Source organism: Camelina sativa, chromosome 1 (genome assembly GCF_000633955.1).
Source record: "Camelina sativa cultivar DH55 chromosome 1, Cs, whole genome shotgun sequence".
Classification (NCBI taxonomy): domain Eukaryota; kingdom Viridiplantae; phylum Streptophyta; class Magnoliopsida; order Brassicales; family Brassicaceae; genus Camelina; species Camelina sativa.
The window spans coordinates 4,508,998-4,520,607 of NC_025685.1; the positions used below are offsets into that span (position 1 = coordinate 4,508,998).

The 11,610-nt window shown below is 35.6% G+C and overlaps 4 protein-coding genes across 7 annotated transcripts in view; 3 read left to right on the plus strand and 1 right to left on the minus strand.

Moving 5' to 3' along the window:
* Positions 1–951, plus strand: part of LOC104765125 (protein yippee-like At3g11230) — a 4,714-nt gene extending 3,763 nt beyond the window's left edge. Inside the window, exons 4-5 of the mRNA XM_010488827.2 lie at positions 504–559; positions 646–951. Of these exons, the coding sequence (XP_010487129.1) occupies positions 504–559; positions 646–730 (141 nt within the window). The 3' untranslated portion in view covers positions 731–951. The remainder of the gene's footprint in view (positions 1–503; positions 560–645) is intronic.
* LOC104764867 (arginyl-tRNA--protein transferase 2-like) lies at positions 1,221–4,467 on the minus strand. Of its 4 annotated transcripts, none has more exons than XM_010488571.2 (6): positions 4,281–4,467; positions 3,979–4,017; positions 3,645–3,795; positions 2,000–3,082; positions 1,622–1,904; positions 1,221–1,502 (listed from the first exon to the last, which is right to left on the minus strand). In XM_010488571.2, the coding sequence occupies exons 1-6, from the start codon at positions 4,423–4,425 to the stop codon at positions 1,386–1,388; spliced, it is 1,818 nt and encodes a 605-aa protein (XP_010486873.1). In that variant the 5' UTR covers positions 4,426–4,467; the 3' UTR covers positions 1,221–1,385. The 4 variants fall into 4 exon arrangements, with proteins under 4 accessions (XP_010486873.1, XP_010486799.1, XP_010487029.1 ...); XM_010488497.2 differs by having other exon boundaries at positions 3,645–3,798; XM_010488727.2 differs by lacking the exon at positions 4,281–4,467 and having other exon boundaries at positions 3,940–4,017.
* On the plus strand, positions 4,642–6,346 carry LOC104764767 (60S acidic ribosomal protein P0-3). The gene is made up of 5 exons (XM_010488401.1): positions 4,642–5,026; positions 5,125–5,193; positions 5,338–5,436; positions 5,533–5,925; positions 6,023–6,346. The coding sequence occupies exons 1-5, from the start codon at positions 4,772–4,774 to the stop codon at positions 6,176–6,178; spliced, it is 972 nt and encodes a 323-aa protein (XP_010486703.1). The 5' UTR covers positions 4,642–4,771; the 3' UTR covers positions 6,179–6,346.
* LOC104764676 (WUSCHEL-related homeobox 5-like) lies at positions 10,633–11,598 on the plus strand. The gene is made up of 2 exons (XM_010488290.2): positions 10,633–11,138; positions 11,236–11,598. The coding sequence occupies exons 1-2, from the start codon at positions 10,805–10,807 to the stop codon at positions 11,478–11,480; spliced, it is 579 nt and encodes a 192-aa protein (XP_010486592.1). The 5' UTR covers positions 10,633–10,804; the 3' UTR covers positions 11,481–11,598.

Here is an 11,610-nt window from a genome sequence, read left to right on the forward strand (position 1 = left end):
TTGGGTTCACAATGTCTTAGTATTGTGTTGGCATATGCAAGATACTGACACCATCTTGTTTGACTGTTTTTACTTTTTAGTCATTTCAATCCCGGCATGGGAAAGCTTACCTCTTCAGTAAGGTGTAAGTTTTCTTCTTCAAGTTTGATTTGGGTTTTTTGGGAAGCCAAATATGAAGAGCATATGCAATTTCACACAAGCTGTTGATGGATTTGGAAGACCATATGCAATTTCACCAGTTTTGGATTTGTGTGAACAGAGTGAATGTGTATGCTGGGAAGGAGGAAGATAGGATGATGATGACCGGATTGCACACCGTGGTCGATATTTACTGTGTCAAATGCGGTTCTTATGTTGGATGGAGATATGTATGATGTGTCTTCTTCTTCTTCTTCTTCTTCTTCTTCTTCTTCTTCTTCTTCTTCTTCTTCTTCTTCTATTTTTGTTGGTTTTGTGCATTTAGCTCTTGCTTGCTTAATCTAATCTTATCGATAATTATTCAGGAATTTGCTTTTGAGAAGAATCAAAAGTACAAGGAAGGGAAATCTGTTCTCGAAAGGTTAATACCCGACTAATCTTAATTTGCTGATGTATTTTCTTTGAGAGAGATTCTTGAGGTGATGCATTTGTTCATATTCTTGACAGGTACAAGGTTTGGGGTCCAGATGGGAACAATTATTGGGTGGCTCAAGAAGTTGAAGCCGGAGAAAGCGATACTGATGATGCTTGATCTCCTAATTCTTATCTGATTTGTACATTCTCTCCTACTCTTTCATCTTTCTTCATTCTTTTTCCAATGTTTTCATTTCTCATTTTGTAAACCATCCATCTTACATTAGAACAGCTTCAAGAGATCAACTGTTTTGGTCTTGCTGCAAGCCTGCAATTACTTTTGGACACATAGTTAAAGATCTCTCATTATCTTATATACCTAAGTTTAGTTTGTTTCCATACTTCTTTACTTCATGAAGTGCATAGCTTGAACAGGGGTGCACTTTCCGATTTAGAACTTACCAACTCACTTCGGTTTTATCATAAGAACACTCTGCAAACGTTTGCGGTTTGCTTTACTTTAATTCGATGAGAAAATTTGCCAAACTAAGACGAATGTTTCAATAATGCACGGGTTTGATTCAATCTTGTTCGGTTAATTATGGTTTTATCCCCAGCTCTAGTTTGTGGAACCTGAACCCGTCTATGTAGAGAAAACTAATTAACTATTTCTATCCATAAAATGATATTTTGGGAAATTTTGGAGAAAATGTACAATTAGAATTAAAGTTTACATCTTTTTGGTATCAAGTGATCAAAATTAAGAGAAACATGATATTACTGTTAATAATGTTACAAAATGATTTTCTAAGTGGCTTGAGTTAAGCTTAATGTTACCGGAGTTCATACACCATTCTCTCCGAGAGCTCTGCTCCGACGACTTTCTGGTAATTAACCAACCTCGATTCCAGTTCTTTCAGAACCATCCGATTCTTGATACGTGGTATATCCTTCAAAGACAATTTTTTAACAAGTGTTTACAAGGATTGAGAATTTGATGATCTTTAAAAAAAACACAAAAAAAAAAGGAGAGAGCAATAATAGTGAGATACTGTCATACTGATAGTACCTTGTATCGAAGTCGAGGTCCATCAAAACTGATAAGGATATTGGTAATGTCACTTCGGTTTCTGCTAGAGTCTGAGTCTTCATCAGAGTTATACATTACATCATCATCATCATCATCATCATTTGTAACCCCTTGTTCCATGTCTTCATGTTCACTCGTGGATTCCCCTAGGGTTTCAGAAGCTTGAGGTGATGATGATGATGGGGAAACCTTAGTGTAATTGGACAAGACGGAATATGGCTTTTTGTCAAGCAGAGGCTTGGCTACTTCGAATGGAACCCATCTGAGAAGAAAATACAAGAAAAGCAATTAGATTCTCTCTCAAATGACAACAATTAACAAGAATGTGGTCGTAGTTTTGTGATTTTGGGAACTTACTGGTAACGGAGAGGACATAGAAGCTCGGACGGACGATAGGCTGCTTTATATTTCATTTTGTTGCAGGAATGTATGTAATAGCCAAGATAGTAATACTCAAGGGTAGAGCAATGAGCTTGGTTTTGTTTCACCCAATCGATTTCTTGCAGGGCGGAGTAGTTTCCAATAGACAAGGATGCAAAATCCGGATCCCAGAATAGGTATTTACTCGACAAACATTTAGGAAGGATGTCGATCACCCCAACAGCAATTAGACGGTCATCAACTCGGTATTGTTGATGGTAAGAACCGAAGCCACAAGGAGGAACCTTTTCTTGATCATCATTACGTGAAGGCGGAACTTCAATCAATGGAGTGTCGACCAAAAACCTTTTGTATGAAGTTTCCGAGATGCTCTCCGGCTTATCATTATGCACTTTCAGTTGATACCTTTTGTATAATTCATATTCCTCTGGATCAAAACTCGACCTTTTCAAGTGCATCTCCAGCTTCCTCTTTCTTGCATGGAGGTTGTTCGAAGAAGATTTTCTTGTTGTAGTACTGAAGCTTTCTTCATCATTTCTCTCTGAGGAAGTAACAACTCGGGTAGCTGAAAGGAAGTTGATATGGCCTTTGCAGACTTTAACAGAAAAACCCATAAATTTTCCCACCTTATCCATTGCACTTAACAGCTTCTCAGAAACAACCTCTGCTGATAATACGCTTTCTTCTACGTTTTTCTTTCCTTTCTCAGATGTATGTGTGTGTTTTATAGCAGCTACTATAGGAAAAGCAATGTTGCTGGTGTATAAGAGTTCTTCTGACCCTTCAGCTAGTTTCTTCCTTTTAGCAGAGATAACTTTCTTCACTGAAGCTTTGGGAATCTGAATATTACAAGGAAACTCCCCACTTTGTATGCATTTTTGTACCGCAATATCAATTTGTTCAGACAAATCTTTCATGATTGGTTCCACTTCATTGTTTTGTTCTCTTTTAGCAGAACCAAGTGATTTTCTCACCGACACTGAAACTTCTCGGGAGAAAGAAACGTCTTGCTCTTCTGTCTGCTCACTCGGTTTCGCATCTAGTTCGCCATCCAAGAACCTTTGTACACAACATCACAGAAATAGTTAAAATGAGAAGGGCAGGTTCCCTTTCCGAGACTGCGTTGAAAGAGGAAAGGTTTAATGACATCAGAAAGGTAACAAAATCTTGGTACAATTTTCATATATTGATCCAAATAAAAGGAGGAGAAGAGTGCATCGATAGAATTATACATATATACCTTTCCAGTCTTCTACGCACTCGCTGCTGCTCCTTAGAAGGAACAAAACCACTAGCTTTCAAGCGGATAGTATAAGAAGGGCAACAAGTTTTCTCCATCTCAGGTTTGTAAAGGAAGCAACCAGATCGTCTCCATCCACGGTCAAGAAGAGCTACTTGAAAAGAAAAGCAAAGACACATCAAAATGATCACTAAGCTCAGAAAGAAAAAAAAAAAAAAAACATAAATCAAAATGGGGAACAGAAGNTCCCTTTCCGAGACTGCGTTGAAAGAGGAAAGGTTTAATGACATCAGAAAGGTAACAAAATCTTGGTACAATTTTCATATATTGATCCAAATAAAAGGAGGAGAAGAGTGCATCGATAGAATTATACATATATACCTTTCCAGTCTTCTACGCACTCGCTGCTGCTCCTTAGAAGGAACAAAACCACTAGCTTTCAAGCGGATAGTATAAGAAGGGCAACAAGTTTTCTCCATCTCAGGTTTGTAAAGGAAGCAACCAGATCGTCTCCATCCACGGTCAAGAAGAGCTACTTGAAAAGAAAAGCAAAGACACATCAAAATGATCACTAAGCTCAGAAAGAAAAAAAAAAAAAAAACATAAATCAAAATGGTGAACAGAAGACATTGAATCGAAGATAAAGTTCAAGCTTTGTGCTTGCACATAATCAAACCTATCAATCTCTACTTCTCTAGAAGTGGATGCAACAAACCTTGGTAGTCATTAACGGTGAGACTCTCTGTCCATAACCCTAAAATGGAAATGAGACACGATCACTGAGTTATCAATACAAACCATGGACATTTCTCATCTTAAAAGATCACAGCAAAGGTAAATTTCATAAACATAAGAATCACACATCTTTCTTTTTCAGGTAAGCATCAATGATGCTCAATGATCGTTCAAATTTTCCAAATCTTTTTCTATTCGACTTATCTGAATGAGTCAGATCAATTCAACGACCAAATCGGAAAGAATAAATTTTTAAAAAGTTTCAATGGCGAGGGAACGAACCGTGAGAGATACTGGAGCGGGTAGAAGATTTACAGTAACCGCAAGTGGATCTATTAAGTCCACAATCAGCGACTATACTCTCTCCGCCGAATCCGCCACGACTGCTACTTGCCTCGTCTTTCGTCTTCGCTTTCTTCGACGACATGATCGGAGAGAATTCACAATCACAACGATGAGCTCATTCCCGTTTCCCGATGAAGAAGAAGAGATCAACGCTTTGTCGTTTTTATCAAAATAAACGACACAAAGTTCCCTTCTGAACATTAAAAAACGTCACGCGTGTTATGTTGTCAATATGGGCCCTAAAGCCCAATATCAATAAAGTAAACAAGAGCCGTCAGATCAGAAATTAAGCAAGCAATCACAAACCGTTAGATTTTCGGATCGCCGCGAAAACCCTAGCTACCTTCATCCGCCGCCTTTTAACACTCTCCGAAACAGAGGAGTGGACACATTTGAGTTTTTTATCTGTATCCTTTGAGCAAGCAACAATGGTGAAGGCAACGAAAGCAGAGAAGAAGATCGCTTACGACGCAAAGCTATGTCAGCTTATCGACGAATACACTCAGATCCTAGTCGTTGCCGCCGACAACGTCGGATCGACTCAGCTTCAGAATATCAGGAAAGGTCTTCGTGGAGACTCAGTGGTTCTCATGGGGAAGAACACTATGATGAAGCGTTCCGTTAGGATCCACTCTGAGAACACGGGAAACACTGCCGTTTTGAATCTGCTTCCCCTCCTTCAGGTTTGATTTCAGCTTCTCGAAAATGTTGAGATTTGAGATTTTCTCGGTGCTGGAGACTTTGGATTGTAATATGCGATTGTTCTGTGTTTGGTTTTTAGGGAAATGTTGGTTTAATCTTCACCAAGGGTGACCTTAAGGAAGTGAGCGAGGAGGTTGCCAAATACAAGGTTTGTTTTCTTCTTATAGCAAATGTTTGATTAGTCTGTGTAGTTCATCTGTATAAACTTGTGTATTGGATTATGTAAAAGCTTGATGCTTTGTCTCTCGATGTGATTGGATTTGTAAATGGAAGTCTTTTATGATATGGACAGGTTGGTGCTCCAGCTCGTGTGGGTTTGGTTGCTCCAATTGATGTGGTTGTTCAACCTGGCAACACTGGTCTCGACCCATCTCAGACATCTTTCTTCCAGGTTTGATTAAATTATGCATTTGTAATGCTCCATTGGTTTTGTTTGAATACGAAATCTGTGTTTATTGAAACATGAATGTGTTTTTGGAATGTTTAGGTGCTTAACATCCCAACTAAGATTAACAAGGGTACTGTCGAAATCATCACCCCTGTGGAGCTTATCAAGCAAGGTGACAAGGTCGGGTCTTCTGAGGCTGCCCTTCTAGCCAAGCTCGGGATTAGACCTTTCTCATATGGTCTTGTTGTTCAGTCGGTTTATGACAATGGATCAGTCTTCAGCCCAGAGGTTCTTGATCTTACAGAAGATCAACTTGTGGAGAAGTTTGCTTCTGGTATCTCTATGGTCACTTCCTTGGCTCTAGCTGTTTCTTACCCTACTCTTGCTGCTGCGCCACACATGTTCATCAATGCGTACAAGAATGTTTTGGCTATTGCTGTTGCCACTGACTACACTTTCCCTCAAGCAGAGAAGGTCAAGGAGTTCTTGAAGGTTAGTCGTTAAACTGTACATCTTTTTATGTGATAGTTCCTGAAGCTTGGATTATTGTTCTTTAATGCTAACTCTCGGGTGTAAATTTGGAATGCAGGATCCTAGCAAGTTTGTTGTTGCTGCAGCGGCAGTGTCTGCGGATGCAGGTGGTGGTGTTGCTCAATCTGGAGGTGCTGCTAAGGTAGAGGAGAAGAAAGAAGAGTCAGACGAAGAAGACTATGACGGTGGTTTCGGTTTGTTCGACGAAGAGTAGGATTTGCCTTTTTGTCGTGGCGTATAAGTGTTCCTTCGTTTGTAGTAATGTTGATCTTAGTTTTGTTTGGTTTAAAGCCAATTCAGATTTTATTTTATTGTCCTTTTTTGGAAAGACTTCATTTACCAACTTCAAAAGATATGTTCGGTGGAAAAGAAATGTTATGTATTTTCTTAGCAAACACAAACACAACTATTTGGGTTTAACACAATCAGAGACCAAAATGTCTTGGTTATATGTTTGTTTGCATTCCATCGGAAACGATTAAATTGGTAGCTTAAGTAGGAAACGTACATGGTACGATATGTATAAAATGATGTTTGTTGCTCGATACCTCATATGCTGCTGTAGGATTAAAGTTTTGTCACTGACTCATATTGGAATGTACCTACCAGGGTATTATAATTTAGATAGACTAGAAAGAAAAAAATTGATCTTTTGTAGATTTAAACCTTGTGTTTAAACAAAACAATGTCACATTTGCTTGCCAAAACTTGTCGATTGATATACGTACACTGTCGTGTGCCTTCTAAAAAAGTATTCTGATGAAGATAACACGATTTTATAAAACGTACGATATATTTGAGGTATTACACTTTTTCATTGAACGATGAAAAAGTTTACGTATGTTCTTATGCTTTCCTTCGCCGTTAGGCTCTTTGCCCTAAGATCTCACGCGTGCCCTAATTTCATGCCTTGAAACCATCCTGGTTTCCTACTTTTCTGCTTAATTTGTGTAACTATGAAATATGTAGAGAATATGTTATGCATTTAAGTTTTGGAGGCTATCTATCACACGCCTAAGATTAGTCCGTGTGTTGTTAAATCTGTAAAAATGTTAGCTATTGACAAAAACAAATACTTTAGCTATTGAGAAAAAACAATAACTTCCAAGGCTCTATTTTAGTTCGTAAATATGGTATTTTCTGGAATAAAAAGCACTAGCTAGCTATATTAGTTGGGGTAATAATTTGATTTATCAAATGTTAAAGTGAACCTATTTTACTCCCACTTACGCATTTCTAAGTGCTTAGAAGAAGGTGGGAAATTTAACTGGACATACAGAGAAGACAAAAGACAAAGACGACCAATACATGTCGGAACTTTTTACAAATCTCTAAACCTTAAATTCTTCCCCATGTCATAAGACTCATAACTCCTTTAAAAGGTAAGCTTGTGAACTAATATACTAAAATATTTATTCAATTGTCTTCAAAAATCTTTATTCAACAATTTCATTCGTCATGTTAATATTGAATGAATTACCATTGTTAGTAAGTTTTTATATACTAATATACATTTCCTACAAGGTTATTCCAAAGTTTCTAGAAGGAAATCTATAAAGCAATTATCAAATAAGAAAATTACTTAGGAAAGTTACACGCTTGGGATGAATTTTCTTTTAAGAGTTGGTGTTCGTTGAACCTTTTGATGAGTAGTAGGAAGACGATACATCGAACCCATTAAAAAACAAGTTAGATAATATATACATACTACAACATTGACCTAGTAGTTAGAGCCTAAATACCACTTGCCAAGAATTAGTACCCAAACTGATGTCGTATCAATCTTTAGTATCATAGTATTATTCTAATATAATACTCTATTCAAATATCTTAATAAAGAGATTGAAGAACAGATTGTAAAAATTGACGTCCAAAAACAAAACAAAACAAAATGTATAGTACTATATATATTATGTGGTGCATGAAAAACATCATAGGGAATTGAATGTTAGTGGGCATTACAATGTGAGACCGGCTTCAACTTTTTTGACTACGATGAGAACGTAATTCTCGCTCTCAGAAAAATATATTTTAACTCTAATAATATTTTCAAAAATGTGGATTTCTTGATGGTTTATGTTATTGAACCAATTATGTTGATCAGTTTGTTATGTTGGAACGAATTCAGATTGTTTACAATTTGTCTCATTCTTTGATATAAGTTAAAACTTTGGGTGATAATTTTTTTATACTATTGAATCATGTTTAATTCAATCATAAGAGGTTTATTGGATATTCAGATTATATATCTTGCAAATTTTATTGATCATACATTCATACTTACTCTACAGCGAAACAAAGCTTAAGCCTTTGACCATGTTAAAACACTACATATTGATGTGCAACACGGAACACTATTAGCCAAAACACTTTTTTCTTTCTTTCTTGGTTTGCGACTTTGCAGTTTGCATTTGTATAATTTTAATTCAAATACAAATACATATTAAATTTAATCATATAGTATAAAACTAAGGACCATACTTTTATTAAACTAACTTCACGATGATTTTGTAGCTTGTTCTTTCATTATTAATATCTGGTACTTTTTGTTCGTAAAGTTGTCTCAGCAGTTACTTAAATCAAGAGTGTTGTCCATTGAGGCTTAGACAACTTTCATAGGTGTCCATTGCACTAACACAAACGGGGGTTATTGATTACTCTCTCATTTATTTTTTTGTTTTTATATATAAAAAAAAAATTAAAATTAGATACTAAGGTTGCTTTTTTAGTCTCCCAAAACTTGGAACCGGACTTGAGTAAAAACTATGCAAACTAGTCTATAATTATATAAGGGCATATACAACTTACAGTCTTCCAAAATAAGAAATTATAAAATGTTTAGGGCCGAGGCATCCTATACGAGAGTGTTTGCGTACAAGAGTTTTAATAGTCTCAAATCCACGACATGCAATCTTAACTTTTTGATGTAAAACTCGTAGCATTTTTTGTTATCTTAAACCAGTAATTGAGCGCATGCTTATTTTATCTCACAAATCTTAATCATAAAGAATTTATATAAACCGAATAGAAATAACGGATATTCACAAATCTACTTATTTTGACTAGAGTATACTGATCGATTTAAAGTTGCATGAGATATCTGTTAAGAAGTTTTATAATACATATATATAAAGTAGATAATTAATTAATATTTAGGAGGTTAGTGAAAGGATATTAACAACAACAAAAAAAAACTAAACAAAGATGTTATGTAAACTAACTGGGATGATTCCAAGTAATTTAAGCCACGTGAACTTTGACTTTGACACCGAATAGATCAAATTTAAAAACAAGATGCAGTTTATATGCGAGAGAGACAAAAGATATTTGTAAGTACTGTTATGTTATTTAGTGGAGAGGTACTTTGTTTATAAAAACAATGTTTGGTTTTATTCACATTGTCATTTTATTATTTGGACCATTTCGTCTTGCTTAGCGTCCCGTGCATGTCTCATCTAAGTCTTCACCATTAAGACAATTTGACGCACACATGAATGTATTTCTTTAAAAAAAAATAAGCCAAATAAATTTCTTTTTTATTTCTTTCAAAAAAACATAAGAAATTTTTTTAAATTTCTCGTAAAAAAAACTAGACTGTGCACATTTCTCAAATTTGTTATACTTAAGACATATATATGTGTTGCACATATAGAACTTGAAGTGAAATACTTTGTTGATCATAGCCCATATATATAGGTTTATACTAAAAAAATAAAAGACCAAAAGTGAAAAAACAAAACATGCATGTAAACATGTATACTGGTTTGTATTAGTATCGTCTTATCAAGCTTTAAAAAGACAGATTTAGTTGTTATTGTAGCATATAGAGACTAGTAAACACTCTTAGCGACAATCAAAAAGTATATAACAGTCATCTTTTCAGCATTCTTTTTTGAGAAAAATCTTTTTAACATTCTTCATTCTAGAGAAGAGTTCGATGACTTAACAAATATGCTGGTGTTGGACTTATTAGTTATTACTATAGATAGTTAGTACATGTGTATGCCGGACCTTCTAGTTCTATCTATTAATGAACGTAAATGCTTTTCTTTTGTAAATTTATATGATTCAGATATATGTAAATTATATATAGAAAGTGGCTAAAATTTCAAATTTCCTGTCTACACTTGCCGACCAAACTTCCTCAAGTGTCACATCTTCTGTGGAAGAAAGACAAAACTACAATCTGTTCACACAATGATATGTCTGTAATTATTCTTGTCATCTTCAATCATATCAAACTTACCGGCCATCTCTTTAACTAACGTATTTGCATAGAACTTTTATATTAGAACAATTTCAGCACAAACCCTTATATTACAAATATTGATCATTTTAACTGTGTGTTTGATTTTTGAATAGTAACAAATTATGCTGAAGGCGATCATTCATGCAAATTCACAACAAACGAGAATATGTCTCATTTTCTCAATCGTTACCTGTAATATAAAACTTGAGTTATGGTAATGTGAGATTTAGTAGTATATATATAGTAGATATACACACAACAAAAGTTGTATATAATATATAGGTATATATACAAAATACATGGAACAGAAGCCTAGATAGGTTAGGATAAAGAAACGATCAAATCTGCAAAGATCAGTCTCTCCCAAATCCCCAAAAAAAACAAAGCATGCATTTCGTAATAAAAAAAACCCATCATAAAACGACACATAACTCGAAAACCTCTCCCCCCGACAATTTTTATCAATTTATTTCTCCTTTTCACTTAGAAATCCCAAAAAATAATAAATTAGTTTGAATTAATCTCCCCTATATATATGGATTAATATACAGGCCCTAAATCGTAAACAATTGAGTGATTATATATCTGAAAATGTCTTACTCCGTCAAAGGTCGAACCTTACGTGGCAACAATATTAACGGAGGAGGAGGAGGAGGAGGGACGGGGACGAAGTGCGGGAGGTGGAATCCGACCGTGGAGCAGTTGAAGATACTGACGGATCTGTTCCGAGCCGGTCTTAGAACTCCGACCACTGATCAGATTCAGAAGATCTCTACGGAGCTCAGTTTCTACGGCAAGATCGAGAGCAAGAACGTTTTCTATTGGTTCCAGAACCATAAGGCTAGGGAGAGGCAGAAACGTCGTAAAATATCCATTGACTTTGATCATCAACATCACCATCATAACCATCAACCATCAACTAGAGGTATATAATCTGATCTCTAGAGGTTATTAATCTATAATATGATTTTTAATTTATAGATTTGTATATTTGATATGGATGATATGATATATTACTGTAGATGTTTTTGAGATAAACGAAGAAGAATGTCAAGAGGAAGAGAAGGTGATAGAGACGTTACAACTCTTCCCGGTGAATCCATTCGAAGACTCCAACTCCAAGGTCGAGAAAATAAGAGCTAGAGGTAACCAGTACCGTGAATATATTCGAGAGACGAACACGGCGTCGTTTTCTCCATATTCATCATGTGGAGCTGAGATGGAACATCATCCACCGCCGTTAGATCTTCGATTAAGCTTTCTTTGAATTATTGACCTCCTCAGAATTATCTTTAACCTTTTAAGAAGATCTTGTTGTATTTTGAATTATGACTTGTATTATTATCCAATGTATGAGTTATGACGTAGACAAAAGTTGGCTCATTTAAAAAAAATTC

Coding starts and splice junctions, on each gene's coding strand:
- LOC104764867 (XM_010488497.2), bottom strand. CDS start 4,425: ATGTCGTCGAAGAAAGCGAAGACGAAAGACGAGGCAAGTAGCAGTCGT. Junction 3,083..3,644: donor GTGCGTAGAAGACTGGAAAG/GTATATATGTAT, acceptor TTGTGTACAAAG/GTTCTTGGATGGCGAACTAG. Junction 1,905..1,999: donor CTATGTCCTCTCCGTTACCA/GTAAGTTCCCAA, acceptor TTTTCTTCTCAG/ATGGGTTCCATTCGAAGTAG.
- LOC104764767 (XM_010488401.1), top strand. CDS start 4,772: ATGGTGAAGGCAACGAAAGCAGAGAAGAAGATCGCTTACGACGCAAAG. Junction 5,027..5,124: donor ATCTGCTTCCCCTCCTTCAG/GTTTGATTTCAG, acceptor TTTGGTTTTTAG/GGAAATGTTGGTTTAATCTT. Junction 5,926..6,022: donor AGGTCAAGGAGTTCTTGAAG/GTTAGTCGTTAA, acceptor TTTGGAATGCAG/GATCCTAGCAAGTTTGTTGT.
- LOC104764676 (XM_010488290.2), top strand. CDS start 10,805: ATGTCTTACTCCGTCAAAGGTCGAACCTTACGTGGCAACAATATTAAC. Junction 11,139..11,235: donor CCATCAACCATCAACTAGAG/GTATATAATCTG, acceptor ATATTACTGTAG/ATGTTTTTGAGATAAACGAA.